General features: G+C 53.5%; 7 protein-coding genes across 7 annotated transcripts; 3 read left to right on the forward strand and 4 right to left on the reverse strand.

The window, feature by feature from the left end:
- Nucleotides 1–120: 120 nt before the first annotated feature.
- On the forward strand, nucleotides 121–1885 carry B0H64DRAFT_417906 (cytochrome P450; the record flags this gene model as incomplete). The annotated part of the gene is made up of 4 exons (XM_062805276.1): nucleotides 121–294; nucleotides 351–491; nucleotides 825–1416; nucleotides 1473–1885. 4 exons carry the CDS (start codon nucleotides 121–123, stop codon nucleotides 1883–1885), a joined length of 1320 nt encoding a protein of 439 aa, XP_062660068.1.
- Nucleotides 1886–2215: 330 nt separating this feature from the next.
- On the reverse strand, nucleotides 2216–3100 carry B0H64DRAFT_323190 (uncharacterized protein; the record flags this gene model as incomplete). The annotated part of the gene is made up of 2 exons (XM_062800600.1): nucleotides 2216–2350; nucleotides 2498–3100. The coding sequence occupies 2 exons, from the start codon at nucleotides 3098–3100 to the stop codon at nucleotides 2216–2218; spliced, it is 738 nt and encodes a 245-aa protein (XP_062660069.1).
- Nucleotides 3101–4081: 981 nt separating this feature from the next.
- Nucleotides 4082–5235, forward strand: B0H64DRAFT_417908 (chaperonin 10-like protein; the record flags this gene model as incomplete). Its single annotated transcript, XM_062805277.1, has 2 exons — nucleotides 4082–4620; nucleotides 4689–5235. 2 exons carry the CDS (start codon nucleotides 4082–4084, stop codon nucleotides 5233–5235), a joined length of 1086 nt encoding a protein of 361 aa, XP_062660070.1.
- Nucleotides 5236–5296: 61 nt separating this feature from the next.
- On the reverse strand, nucleotides 5297–6379 carry B0H64DRAFT_442862 (uncharacterized protein; the record flags this gene model as incomplete). Its single annotated transcript, XM_062806671.1, has 1 exon — nucleotides 5297–6379. The coding sequence occupies one exon, from the start codon at nucleotides 6377–6379 to the stop codon at nucleotides 5297–5299; it is 1083 nt and encodes a 360-aa protein (XP_062660071.1).
- A 315-nt stretch (nucleotides 6380–6694) lies between these two features.
- Nucleotides 6695–8737, forward strand: B0H64DRAFT_398540 (cytochrome P450). The gene is made up of 2 exons (XM_062803960.1): nucleotides 6695–8138; nucleotides 8189–8737. Exons 1-2 carry the CDS (start codon nucleotides 6878–6880, stop codon nucleotides 8614–8616), a joined length of 1689 nt encoding a protein of 562 aa, XP_062660072.1. The 5' UTR covers nucleotides 6695–6877; the 3' UTR covers nucleotides 8617–8737.
- On the reverse strand, nucleotides 8718–10439 carry B0H64DRAFT_322615 (uncharacterized protein; the record flags this gene model as incomplete). The annotated part of the gene is made up of 1 exon (XM_062800568.1): nucleotides 8718–10439. The coding sequence occupies one exon, from the start codon at nucleotides 10437–10439 to the stop codon at nucleotides 8718–8720; it is 1722 nt and encodes a 573-aa protein (XP_062660073.1).
- Nucleotides 10440–10851: 412 nt separating this feature from the next.
- On the reverse strand, nucleotides 10852–13000 carry B0H64DRAFT_342807 (uncharacterized protein). The gene is made up of 5 exons (XM_062801262.1): nucleotides 12273–13000; nucleotides 12121–12223; nucleotides 11762–12040; nucleotides 11213–11694; nucleotides 10852–11149 (listed from the first exon to the last, which is right to left on the reverse strand). Exons 1-5 carry the CDS (start codon nucleotides 12756–12758, stop codon nucleotides 11033–11035), a joined length of 1467 nt encoding a protein of 488 aa, XP_062660074.1. The 5' UTR covers nucleotides 12759–13000; the 3' UTR covers nucleotides 10852–11032.
- Nucleotides 13001–13444: the final 444 nt, after the last annotated feature.

Here is a 13444-nt window from a genome sequence, read left to right on the forward strand (position 1 = left end):
GGTTTCGCCAGTGGGTTCTGCGCTACTGCCAAGTCGGTCGACCTCAGTCACCTCACCCCAACTCTCGATTCACCACACTCTCATACGGCAATACAGTGCACCGAACAGCACCCGGCTATCATGTTAGTAGCGCTTGTCTTCACCATTCTCGTTGGAGCGGCGGCATGGCTGGTGTTGAGAGCACGTACTTCGGGGCCGAAACTCGATATACCTTACCTACAGTTTGAGGGGGACAACTCGCTACTCAGGTATCTAAATGACACGCGGAGCTTGATGAGAAAGGGCTACGCCGAGGTGGGTGCCGATGTTGAGCGATGACCGAGGAAATCCATCATCTAACCTCACCGCAGTATACCAAACAAGGCAAGGCGTTTGCGATGTTCAACCATGTTGACTTCCAAAGTCCGCTCGTTATCCTCCCTCCCAAATACTTGGAAGAGGTTAGAAGTGCTCCGCAAACAAAGCTCAGCTTCCCCATGTCGCTCGAGAAAGTAAGCGCCATTTCCACCGGAGGAAAGAAACGGGACTAATTCCTGCAGTCGACCATCATCAATGATATCGGAGGCCCCAAGATGACCGATGAAGCTATTCTTGTGGTCCGGCACGATGTGACCAAAGCTCTGAGTTCGTTCTTTCAGTGTTTCACCACAAAGATGGAAGCTAAACCTCGTATAGCCGAGTTGATACCCGACATGAACAACAAGTGCATTCAGGCCTACAGGGAACTGATGCCAGCGTGCAAAGGTACCGCGGCCTCCACTTGAAACAGCAGTGTTCTTCGGTACTGACATTTGCGAGTTTGGACACCGGTCGTCACATACCAGTTTCTACTCAACGTATTCTCTCGCATTACCGCGCGGTCCCTGGTTGGGCCGGAGCTTTGTGACAGGCAAGAATGGCAAGATATCATCCTCGGCTTCACCAATAGCGCGTTCAAGGCATCCCATGGTGTTCGAGCTCGGTACCATCCCTGGACTCGTTGGATGGCTAAGTACCTTGACGGGGACGTCAAAGATGTTTACAGGTACCGAAGGCAGGCGGGCAACCTGCTCCGGCCAATCTTAGAGGCAAGGAAAGCCGAATACAGGACTCGCGCGAAAGGCGAGAAGGGGAAACACGAGGATGGTATCCAGTGGATCCTTGATGCGTACCACTCTACTGGTTCGACTCTGACACCCGACAAACTTGCTCAAGATGAGTTCATCATTACGATTGCGTCGATCCATAGCAGCGCTGCTACCGCGCTCTCAATTCTTTACGACCTGATGGATCGGCCTGAATCTCTGGCAGAACTTCAAGAGGAGATCTCCAAGGTTTTGAAACAGTACGGCACCTGGACACGCCAATCTCTCGCGGCCCTACGCATTATGGACAGTTTCATGAAGGAGAGCCAACGAGTGCACACCCTGCAACAGCGTAAGTGAAAGCCTCCTCCCTGTTTTTGCAGCCGTCGTTTTAACTTGAGACAATAGTAACGCTTCAGCGCATGGCGGTCGAGCCATTTACGTTCAAGGACGGGCTTCACCTACCTGCCGGTACTCAAATCGCACTGCCAAACGAGATGATTAGCCTGGATCCCGACCTGCATGAGGACGCTGACACCTTTGACCCCAAGCGCTTTCTGCGGAAAAGAGAGAAGATCGACCCCAACAAATTCCACTTTGCGTCCATTTCAGAGGACATGCTCCCGTTCGGAAGCGGTCTACATGCCTGTCCGGGAAGGTTCCTGGCTCAGGACGTCATGAAGTTGATGTTCATTCACCTTTTGACGCGGTATGAGTTCAAGTATCCCGAGGGGGTGGATAGCCGTCCGGCGAACATTGAACGGCATCACAACATCATGCCCAATACTGGCCTGTCTCTGTTGTTCAAGGAGAAGAATTAGGTAGCGTACAAATATCTCGCTGTTTCACAACCGTGAGAAGTGGGAAAGATGCCAGAATCGGAAAAGATAGTTATTGAACAGCGTGTGGGGGGCTGGAACCCTTCCAGTCTCTAAATTAAATGTTCGCCCAGGTCCCGCAACCCAATGTAAACATGCGCTTTTCGCTGCTATTTTCTCAAATCGTGTCTGAGCCGACGTGGCTGCGGAGAATATCCAGGATTTCATTCCATGTTTCTCGGTACAGTTCGTTGCCACGTTCACTCTCCATGAACTGGCTCGGGCTGGGGCAAGTATTAGAAACGCGAGTTGGTATCAACGTGGATGAACAACTTACGGGAGATACTTGTCATTAACCCAAAACTTCCCATGACTTTCGGGGCCTAGACCGGTGGCACTGACCATAGACCGACTGCCTTGCTCGGCCGAGCGGCCCAAGAAGACGTAGAAGACGGCCATGAACATGCGCTCCACAAGCGGGTGGTTGCGGCCCATGTTGGTTTTGCACATGCCGGGACAAGTGGCGTTGATAACCAATCTCTCGCTCCCAACCTTTTCGACTAGGGCACGGAGGACGAACATGCCGGCAAGTTTGATCAAATAGTATTGGCTTACTTTGTCAAACTTGGACTCGTTTTGCATCCGCTGCAACAAGGACTCCCCGTCGGAAATCCACTCAGGCTTGATTTCGAGATGTGCGATACTGTTGACGAAGGACATGTGCGGGACGAAGCCATCCGGGGCAGTGGCAGCCGCAGTCTCGCGCAGCTTTGGTAGCAGCAGTAAGGCCAAAAGTGTTGTCGACAACACATTCACCTGCAGTCCCATCTCATAGCCGTCGGGGCTTTTGTCGAAACCAGGCGTTGAGATTCCGGCGGCGAGTTGGACGACGTGGAGGCGAGAAACTCGAGTGTTGACGCGGTCGGCAAACTCCCTGACCGATGCCAGGGTTGTTAACTCAAGAATCTCGATCACGAAAATGTCAGGTTGGCATTTCGTGGCACGTATGATGTTGGCCTTGGCCTCTTCTCCCTTCTGCTGCGATCGAACAGCGAGAATAAGAGGGTTGGCACCGAGCGCGGCGTATTTGATGGCAGCAGCATGGCCCAAGCCCGAGTTGGCGCCCGTAACGAGGACTGCCTTGTCTTTGTAGTCAAGATGCTGAGGGTCGGCCGGCGGGTTACGTGCTGCCCACCAGAGCTCTTTCGGAGACGACATGGCTCGATTTAGCGCGGAGACTCTACCGCTTGGTGTGCAGTCGGGATGTGCGGTCGGTTCCTTGTGGAGTGCGGGTTGTGTGTGCGTGCGTGTGCCAGGTCGCAGACTGGCAACTGAGGGACAACCATGGCCCCTCGCTTGCCGTTACCGTGTGCACTTCCTCGCGGTACACTGGGCGATGACTGGTCGTCGCGCATTCCTCCGCCTCGTTGGGGGCCGCGTCACACTCCAGTCCTTGCCGGCCGGCAAGTGGTTGGCAAACAACGGACTGAGGCACTGCAACCAACACAGTAAAGTGTTTTCCTGGCCAAATGCGGGCGAGTCGCGTCCCGTTTTGACATGTTGCTCATTTCGCTGCTTGGGTTCTGTCACTTCTCACGGTGTCACGGCAGAATATGCCATCCAACCACAACATGCAGACCATTTGGCCAATTTCGTACGGCACAAACAGCCGGCGATTAGTCCTCTTTTGTTGATCAGCTGGAATGGGGCGCAAATAGCACGGGTATCTGTACATGCGGGCATGTCTGCGATCAAGATTACGTATTTACATACCTGGGTGCTTACATGCCCTTAATGAGTATACCGGGGTCCTTGCCTAAGTGATATCGTTGTACCGTTTACCTTGATACTCGCTGACACCAAAGTCATCACGGTTCGTGTCCGCGGCTCACCCAGTGGATATCCGATTGGCCATGACCGGGATATCGGAATCGGACCAAGCCGCCCCTCCTGACCCCGACCCCGATCCCGACCCCGACCCCGATCCTTGCCCCGAATGCTGCACTGGAACGGTCGAGGGGAGACCGAACTACCTGCAGTCAAGGAATCGTTAAGGCGAACATACAGAATAGTCTGCAGCATGCCCAATCTAACGTCATCCGAAGTTCAGAAGAGGTGGCTTGAATAGTGGAGCGGATTCTGAAATCCCGTATCCCCAGCTCTCACTCCGCGTGAGCCTCGACGGCGACAGCAAGCAAGATGCCATTCCCGGATAACCAAGGAGCAATCATTGCTGACAGTTGTGGGAATTTGGTGGTTTCTCATGATGTTGCCTTACCGGACGTGGAGCCTGATATGCTTCTTGTAAAGACAGTAGCTGTGGCCGTCAATCCCGTGGATGTTAAGCTCACCGGGACCATGGCGACGGAAGGTGCCATAGCTGGCAGTGACTGCTCCGGAGTTGTCGTTGCGGTTGGTTCTGCAGTACCCCCGGGGAAATTCAATGTCGGTGACCGGGTTTGCGCCGCCATCACATCCATGAATCCTGAAACTCCTCGGATCGGAGCCTTTGCAGAGTATGTTGGCGCCACTGCCGACTGTACACTGAGACTCCCCGACGGCATATCGTTCGAGTCCGGCGCAACCCTCGGCATCGGTGTTGCGACCATTGGTTATGCCCTATTCCGATCCTTGAGGGTACCTGGACACCCGGACTCTCCAGCGACGACGCCGCACTATGTCCTGGTTTGTGGCGGCAGCACTGCGTCAGGGACGCTTGCGATCCAGTTACTACGCAAGTAAGCTTTGCTTATCATCAATTCTACAAGACCAGATGCCTGGTAGTTTGCAGGGCTGACCGAGGCAGGTCCGGTCTAATACCCATCACAACATGCTCGCCAAAGAACTTTGCCTTGGTTGAGAGTCGTGGTGCCGAGAAGGCGTTTGACTACAATGACCCAAGGAGCGCCACCGACATCAGGGCGTACACAAAGAATGCCTTAGATTACGCTCTAGACTGTCATTGTGACGCTTCCAGTATGCAGTATTGCTACACGGCGATAGGCCGTGCAGGTGGACGCTACACGACCCTCGAGCCCTATCCAGAGCAACTACACACTCGGAAGCGCGTCAAACCGGATTGGATTCTGGGTCCAGCGCTTCTAGGCAAGCATATTGCCTGGAAAGCACCATACACGATAAACCCAAGGCCAGAGCTACGTGTCTTTGCTAGGGAGTGGTTCATGTGTGCGCAACGACTCTTGGACGATGGGGAACTCCAGCCTCATCCCGCAAGGGTGGGTGAAAAGGCCGGGTTTGAGGCTATTTTAGAGGGACTTGAGGTCCTCAAGAAGAAGACGATTTCGGCAGAAAAGCTCGTTTACCGCATCAAGGATACCTTAGCAGTTGGATGAGGTATCTTCGAATTGACTCTGACCTTCTAAGAGACGGCGGCATGTTGTTCGCAACCCATGTTTAATGGACAAAGTTTTTGCTCAAGAGCATAGACCGCGCCGGGAATCTCATCACTTCAGAAAATGCCGGCCCCAAGAACGTAGTCCTTCCGACAAGCCCGCCCACCACGATGCCGGCATAAGCACTACCTCCTCGGCCACTCCCAAGGTTGTACTCAAATGCTAGGCTCTTGTGCGTGATAACGAACTCCCACTGTTCGTTGCGTCTCGGGGACGTTGATATAAGCTCTAACCCTGTAACTTTGTCCGCGAGAGCCTCAGTGGTGATGCCCTGGCCCCCGTACAACTTGCGAACCCGTATATAGTCCTCCGTGTCTGACCTCTTGGTTCTCTGAGTTCCGAATATGTGCTTCCCGTCCTCGGTTAGAATAATAGACGGAACAAGAAGGCCCTCCTGTCGCCCTGATCCGAATTCCAAAAACGAAAGTGCGAATGGCCCGGCCCGTAGCCGAGCTACTAGGAGGCTGTTGAGGCATGTGAACCAGTTGAAAGCTCCCCACAGACGTTCATGCCCGCCCATTCCCGACCAAGATACCGTCTCCCCGTGGATTACTGCGTCGACGGCCACCTCCGCCACAGGGATAGGCTCAGCCCAATAAAAGTGAGGCACCGTCAACAAACTCGTATTGGCAGAGGGCCAGGTGCTGCCATCGGCGTATCGTGGAGGCGTAATGGACACCATCGAAATCGTGATATGAGCCTCTGGGTTGTCAACGGTAAGCTTCGTCTGCGACATATCGGCTGAGATCTCAAACATATAAGACCAGTTGTCGGCTTTCCAAGTCCCACGCGTTCCTCGGTGCGGACAAGACTCGATGATCGACTCCTCGGCGTAGTCCACTATCGCATAACGAGACCCATTGGCAAACACAAACTCGGTGTACACCCGTAGGTTACCGGCCCCGAAAAAGGAGAAATTGGGATCCCGGTAGAATCCAAACACGAATGCTTGCGTGCCATCCTCGGAGACTCCGTCAAACTCCCACTGTTCCCCCGCCGTTGAGTTCATCGGCTCGATCTTGGGTTGCTCCAAGTCATCCAACGGGCTGGTGGAAAAGAAGACAGGATCTCGTTTCCTCGCCATGTCGTATCTCGTTGCATGACTAACTTTGCATCCGGCCCCATTGTGGACAGAGAGTCGATCAATTGGCTGTTGCCCCGTCCAGCTATGTGCTAAGACGAGGGCAGTGGCGGGCAATACAAGTGCCACGAGGTTTTGTTTCCACATTTAGACGATGTCAATGCAAAATAATGCTGCATTGCATTCCATGAAAGATAATCCGTGTATGAATCTCAAGGCAGTAATACCCAACGTTTGACACGTTTAACGAGCCGGGGGGTTGAAGAAAGACCGATCTCTTATCCAGTCGGAGTCGAGTCCGAGGGTTCCTCGGAGACATGCACAACAACAGCTTCCATCTTGCAACACGACATCACAGTAATTGTTTGGTGCAATGGGATTACATACACCAGTCCTGTTGGCGATAACGGTGGACTAAGATGTTTTGTTTACAACTCTTTCTATAACCATACCCCTTCGCTCACGTATCCGGATTCTTTCCGGCACGAAGATTGCTTTACAATGTGGCAACGAGTGGTGGAAACATATGCCGAACTCGTTGAACAGTACATGGTGATTCGGGAATCCATGTCCACGCTTCGACTCAGCAGGTCTGAGCTGGCTCTGTTGACGATACGAAAGAGCTGGCACGACGTCAAGCTTGGCTGGCAAGACTGGAGAGACCATCCGAGCAGATCAATACAACTTGCTGTTTTGACTATGGCAGTCTTCGGTGCAGTGGTAATCTTGGACAAGATTATCCTACAATTCACCTCCCTTCGCCGTTATGGACTGCCGGTATTGAAACGACCGAAGGGTGTTCACCGATGGGACTACGCAGCACTACTGCAGGAAGGGGCACGTCGCTACCCCGACACCCCGTACATTCTCACATACTCTGGCTACGAGTACATTGTTTATCCATCGTCCAGCTTTGACGAGATAAAACGCCTCCCTGCATCGCAGGCATCCATGATCGAGTGGTTCACCCACGTTTTCTTTCAGGGGTGGCGGTTCCTCGGCCACGAGTCGAGCAGTCTCTACAAAACTGTCGGTGTAGATCTCACAAGAGCCGTCCCTTCATACGTTCAGGAGCGGCAACAACATGCGCGACGGGCGTTTGAGCTGGTGACAGGCCCATGCTCGGACTGGAAGCCTTTTGCCTTATTCCAAACTGCGATGGACCTGATCGCCATTACCAACGCCACGGGACTGGTCGGTCCTGAACTCGGAATTGACCAGAGATGGCGAAAGGCGGTACAGCGGTTTGTCATGGCAATGATGGGCGCCATCTTTGCCTCCCACGCGGTCCCCGGCATCATCCGTCGCGCCATTTCGCCCATCGTGTTTACTCCGGCATGGTGTCTCTACTATTATATGAGTCGGCTTTTGCTGCCTATAATACGAGACGAACTCGGGACGCACAAACCCGATCAGGACGACACCAAGAGCGGAATGGCGCCCCTCGAAGCGAAGGCCGACGGGACTCGGAATTTCCCAATGATCAAGTGGCTAATGGCACGATATAAGGTTGAAGAGGCTACCCCAAGACAGGTGGCTCACGACTTGATCGTGGCCTCGTTTGAGTCAACACCTTCGATGGCCGGAACGCTCTACATGATACTATCGGAACTAGTGATTCGGCCAGCCCTGATCGAGGAAATCCGAGATGAACTCTCCCGCAACATGGTGGACGGCAGGTTACCCCAGACGAACCTTGGGGAGCTAAAGAAGCTTGACAGCGTCATGCGCGAGTCATCTCGCGTTAACCCTTTCGGTTACCGTGAGTCTCGTTAATATTTGGTCCCCACACTCCGATTGACAATTGAACAGTGACGCTCTTCCGAAGGTTAAAGCAACCGGTCCAACTGTCTGTTGGTCCAAGACTCCCGGTTGGTTCCCTCATATGCGTCGATGCATACCACATTGGGATATCCGAAGCCTTGTGGACAGACCCCAAGACCTTCGATCCGATGCGTTTCCTAAAGCTTCGACAACAGCCTGGCCATGAAGCAATGCACCAGTTTACCAGTCTCGGCGCTGATTCTCCAGGATGGGGGGATGGCCTGCAAGCATGTCCCGGGCGGGCCTTTGCTGGGAACACGCTCAAGATCGTGCTTGCCCACCTACTGATGAACTACGATATCAAGTTGCCCTCCAGGGCTGAAAAGCCCAAGCGGTTCTCGATGCCCAACGGGTCTTTGGCTCCGGATATGAACGCACAGCTTTTGCTCCGAAAGCGCAGGATTAAGGTCGATTGATGACCGAACTAGGAGCCCCGATGAGGGAAGAAAAGTCTATGAATCCAAGGACGGTATCTGCAAGTATTATATAGTACACTCTATCTTGTCAATCCAAGCAATCAATCGTTTCTCGGAGCCAGTCCCGAGATACACTCGTAGTTCGGCTGCGACTCGTCCCAGCCAACACAATGCCAACAACTCAAAAGCTGGTCAGGGTCATACCGTCTTTTGAGTTCCAGAAGAGCGGCGTGGTTGTCGCCCCAGAACTCTTGTGACCAGTCACTAAGCCAAGCATAACCCTCATTAGCATACGTGCATCCCTCCGGCGCGAGTTTCTTCAAGCTTTCGGTCCCTTCCTTCAGCAAGGTGACTGTTTTTTGCCTTTCCGCGAAGGGGCTATCGGCTTTCCACATAGCATATCCTATCACAGACCATACAGAGCGATACCAAGCTGGATGCATTGATGTTGTGTGGTGTGTATGGTTGCGGCCGTAGAGAAACGGCATGGTGGACAACATGGACACCGCCAATCCCGAATTCTGGAGGTCCATGATGACATCCACCATGCTCGCTCTTGTTGTATCGTTGGCGAAGACAGTCTCGGGAATGATCCGACTGGTGACCATGACAGCCATACTGACAGGGACAAATGCGGCATGGCTGCCGTTGATCACGGCTCTGTAGAAGTCATAATAGCTTGCGTACGACGTGATATCCGCCTTTCCCTTCTGTGCCAATGTGTGTGTCACCAAAGGGGCCAACGCCTGGCTTGCGGTTGAAACGTTCATATCGCTCCGAGGGTTGACGAGAATTGCGAGATTTGGCCCCACGGGTCCGCCCCAGCCCTCCAGGGCCCAGCTTTGTATATTCTCCGCAAGAATCTCGACGAACCGTTTTTGGGTGGCGGCGTTGGCTTCAAATCCCAGAATGGCAGCGGTCATGGGGGCTTCCTGCTCGACTCTGAATGTGGAGTTGAGGATAACGCCGAAGGTACCGCTCCCGCCACCCCGAAGGGCCCAAAACAACTCCGAGTTCTGGCACTCGTTGGCAATCCGAACTTCCCCGTCCCCCGTGACGATGGTCAACTGAACCACGCGGTCCACGCCCAACCCAATGCTGTTAGAGAGCACACTATGGCCGCCGTTGAGGAGCCAGCCGCCTGAAACACCGATGGTGCTCGCGCTACCCCCGTCGAAGACGAAACCGTTGTCGTGAGCAAAAGTGACTGCTTCGTCGGTGTTTACCCCGGCCCCAAACGTGATAGCAGTGGTCGGGCGGCTGCTAGAACAACCAGCCGGAACAAACGACGCATGGAACTCCTTCTCTTGGAGGCCTCTGGTCCAAATTGCCAGAGAGCCACGTCGGCTGCTGCGCATAACATAATCGTGGCCGCTGTTCTTGATGGACAAGGCGGTACCTGACTTTCGTGCGTATTCGAAAATCTTTGGTACGTCGGTAGCCTTATTGATCTCGATGTAGAGAGACGAGACCAGCCCCTGGCTGCAGGAAGCGTTTCCTGGAGTATTGAGTGTGCCCGGTTCCAGGAGGCATTGATCGCTCGGATCGGCAAGGCATGCTTCGCCTTGCATGTACTGAAACCCTTGATACTTGCTGCTGTGGTAAAACCCCAACGGCGTCTTCAGTTGTTTCTTCACCGCGAGACACCGTGCGCCACCTGGTTCGGAGAAGCAAGGCGCCGCAAGAGGCTCAGAAGATCGGATTCGGCCATCAAGCGTAGCGTTGAGTTGGGAAAGGAGGGCGGTGGTATTACATGGTGCTGAAATAACAGGGGTTACCCCGATGACAAGAAGGAAAAGCAATTTGAGAAACATCACTATCATATCCAGCAAGTTGCATGTGATGGAAGTGGGTATCGAAGTGCAGATGTCGGGCCCCTGCATCGCGGCAACTCTCTACATGCAGGGGCCCAGACGCAGGTACATGTATGAGACAGACGCGAGGTGGCCGTGGGCGGTGCATCTTTGGTGTTAACGAATGGCCGATTCCCCTGTCTCTCCGGAAGCGTGGCCGAGCAAGCTGAAGGTTAAAAATAACAATATCCAACCGGACTGTAGCCTAATTGCAACCAGACTCCAGAGGGCTGAACAACGGTCGCGCCGTTGACTTGTGTCACGCCCGACAGGCCATGTGCGGATGACGGAGACCTTTTTCGCTGCTGTGATGAGGCGTGGTTCGGGCAATGATCGGTTCCTTCGTCATACAGATTACAGGTAAGTGGACAGTAGGCAGGTATCTAACGTCAACCTGGAATAATATTCTTGGCTCAAAATACGTTTGATGGTGACGAAATCGGAAACTCCCACGTGACTCATTCTCATCCCCAAGATCATTGCCCACCAGGTCTCTCGGTAGGGAGGTTTGCTCCCCTAAGTCGCCGGATCCAGCCCTGACCTACCGGCTGCGCTCTTCTATGTCAAATCGTAACTTCCTGGTCGGTGGCCTCGCTGACATGGGAGGTCGGTGATTTGCGGAAATCGGCAACAATAACCGCTGACGAGTAGTACACATCAATTCCAGGCTCATTTCCGTACTGCAGGAGGCATTAGCGCTATTGCAACCCGTGACAGATAATACAGTCGAGATTTCCACTTACAGTGATAAACGCAACTGCAACCTCTTGAGGCGTTGTCTTCTTTGGGGCGTGGTTGAGCCAGGTCACATGGTCCCGAGTAAATGCCTTCTCACTTTCCCGGTGAAGAACACCGTCGACGCGGTAGTAGTTGTCGTAATCCAGCTCTTCAGGGTTCGGGAAGTCCTCGCCTCCACCCTCCACAACGATCGGTCCACGGATGGATCTGCCAATAGTAACAAGGCTTGCATAAGAAGATGACGGTGCATTCTTGCTTGCGTCTTCGTCCTCGCTTACGCCTTCGTCCTCATTATCCCGGCAACCCAGATGATCCTCCTGATAGAGGTAATCGTCGAGGGCATGTGTCACTTTTACGGAACCCGTCAGACGCTTTAGAGCCTGGTAAACTAGCATGTCAAGGCCTTTCAAGGTGTGTTGCAGGGTATCGGCGGCCGCGGATGAAGCGTGAGGATAAGCGTGAGTACAGGTGAAGCCCAGTAGACCTCCTACGGAGAGTTAGCTTCAACAAACTAAAATAAATCGTCCAACGGAGAGACGAGAGACTCTACTTACCATCAGGGAGAAAGTCGGCGCGTTTCAGCAGCTCTCGCAGTGCTCCAAAGAAATGGAGAGACTCCGGCTCGAGAATATTGAGGCCGTCGGCCATCGATGCTGGTCCGAAGGTAGTCCAGTAGAGGTTGTAAGCCAGAGTCAACCGATGTCCGCCAGTCACCTCCAAGACTTCGTGTTCGCAGTCGGAGAAGAAGGCTCCCCATTGAATGGCCGAGGCATTGTCCGACGCCCAGTCAAACGTCACCTCGCGTCCGCCGTGCCTGACTGCTAACTGGCCACCTTGAGTAGTTGGTCAGCTTGGCCCGGGTGTTATGCCGCTCGAAAGCGACGCAGAACTCGCTGGAGTTACGAGTGTTTACCTTGGTGCGGGCGCGGGAAACACACGACGAGGGATCCCATTTGTTCCTCCGATCGGGGCGTGTCAACGTGGGCTTTGAACTTGCCCGAAGGACCGGAATAAATCTAGTGTCTGTTAGTTCGAGCCCGTAAAGTTATCGACAGTTCAACTCACGTTCAAATTGTAGAGCTCTGCTCTGATGCCACCGTGGTCGCCGTGGGTGAGGGCTTGGGCGATGGCATCGATCACGCCATGTTCGTATGGATTGAAATTCGTCGAAAACCTGGTCGCATTCATCTTACCGGCCTTTCGATAAGTCTCGTCGAAGACTGCTTCGCCGCCGACCCCATACGTGGCCGGTTCCGAGTCCTCCAAGAGTTTGGCAAACGCCGCCTGAGAGGTTGCATCGTTTTCAACGACTGGTAACGAGACCTTGCGACAGTGATTAACATCGCCCGAATCCCACCGGATCACAATGGGGCTTGTCTCGGACGCATTCGATAACGCCTTTGCGGCCGTAGCGAGATCGAATTTCCCGCCCAAGGCGAAGACACTCTTGTCCGCTTGGTCTGCCAGCGCGTGAGAGACCGTCTCGAGGAGGGAATGTATTTCGCCGTCGGCGTTTTCAGGGCGTGCAGATTCCATATCGGGATGAGACATCAGAGCTTGGGAAGAGCAATAATGGGGATCCGGGACGGAAAGGGATGGAATGATGGAGAGATGTGCGGAACTGGAATCGCTTGGAGAATGTCAGGCTCTCCCAGGCAAGAGGCCAGAACAACTCTTTTATAAGAGAAGCACCGAGACAACCCATCGGGCAACGACGGGGCCCTCGCGTGATGCTGGGCTGGCAGAACTCTTTTGCGCATGGCTGCCTAACAGTTCGAGCCATTTTGTTGTTGTCAAACCAATCAATGTTCTTTAATGGTGGTTGTTGGTCGGGAATATCCAACGACATGGCTTGGCTGCCTGTTGCTCGAACTGTTGGGACCTGGATAATGTGCTGTTTGGGTTCTCATCTTGCGGGGTTCCCGCAAAAGGCACGCTGGCCGGGAACGTGGCGGTTGCTGGAAGTTGTTTGTTGACACAAGAGCCCGTTAACTCTAGGCAGCCGGACCAGGGGTGAGATGATCAACCTCTCTCGTTCCACCGCCATTCTTCGGGCTCAGTGAAACCCGCCACACGACTTCCGGCGACGTCAAAAAAAAAAAAAAGGTAAAACAAAAGTGGGTTGTGAGTAAGCAAATTAATATTACTCGACGTCTAAGATAACATTATGTCCATTGGTAAAAGCCCGACCAAGTCAATCCTTATTTCCCCGTCCAAGTCCACATTATTCGCGCTTT

This window comes from Chaetomium fimeti (assembly GCF_033439085.1).
Source record: "Chaetomium fimeti strain CBS 168.71 chromosome Unknown B0H64scaffold_4, whole genome shotgun sequence".
Lineage (NCBI taxonomy): Eukaryota > Fungi > Ascomycota > Sordariomycetes > Sordariales > Chaetomiaceae > Chaetomium > Chaetomium fimeti.

Bases quoted from the DNA above. Each gene is read 5' to 3' on its own strand.
- B0H64DRAFT_398540 (XM_062803960.1), top strand. From the start codon at position 6,878: ATGTGGCAACGAGTGGTGGAAACATATGCCGAACTCGTTGAACAGTAC. The intron at 8,139-8,188 runs GTGAGTCTCGTT...ACAATTGAACAG, and splicing joins CGTTAACCCTTTCGGTTACC to TGACGCTCTTCCGAAGGTTA.
- B0H64DRAFT_342807 (XM_062801262.1), bottom strand. From the start codon at position 12,758: ATGTCTCATCCCGATATGGAATCTGCACGCCCTGAAAACGCCGACGGC. The intron at 12,041-12,120 runs GTAAACACTCGT...CAACTACTCAAG, and splicing joins TTTCCCGCGCCCGCACCAAG to GTGGCCAGTTAGCAGTCAGG. The intron at 11,695-11,761 runs GTAAGTAGAGTC...AACTCTCCGTAG, and splicing joins CGCCGACTTTCTCCCTGATG to GAGGTCTACTGGGCTTCACC.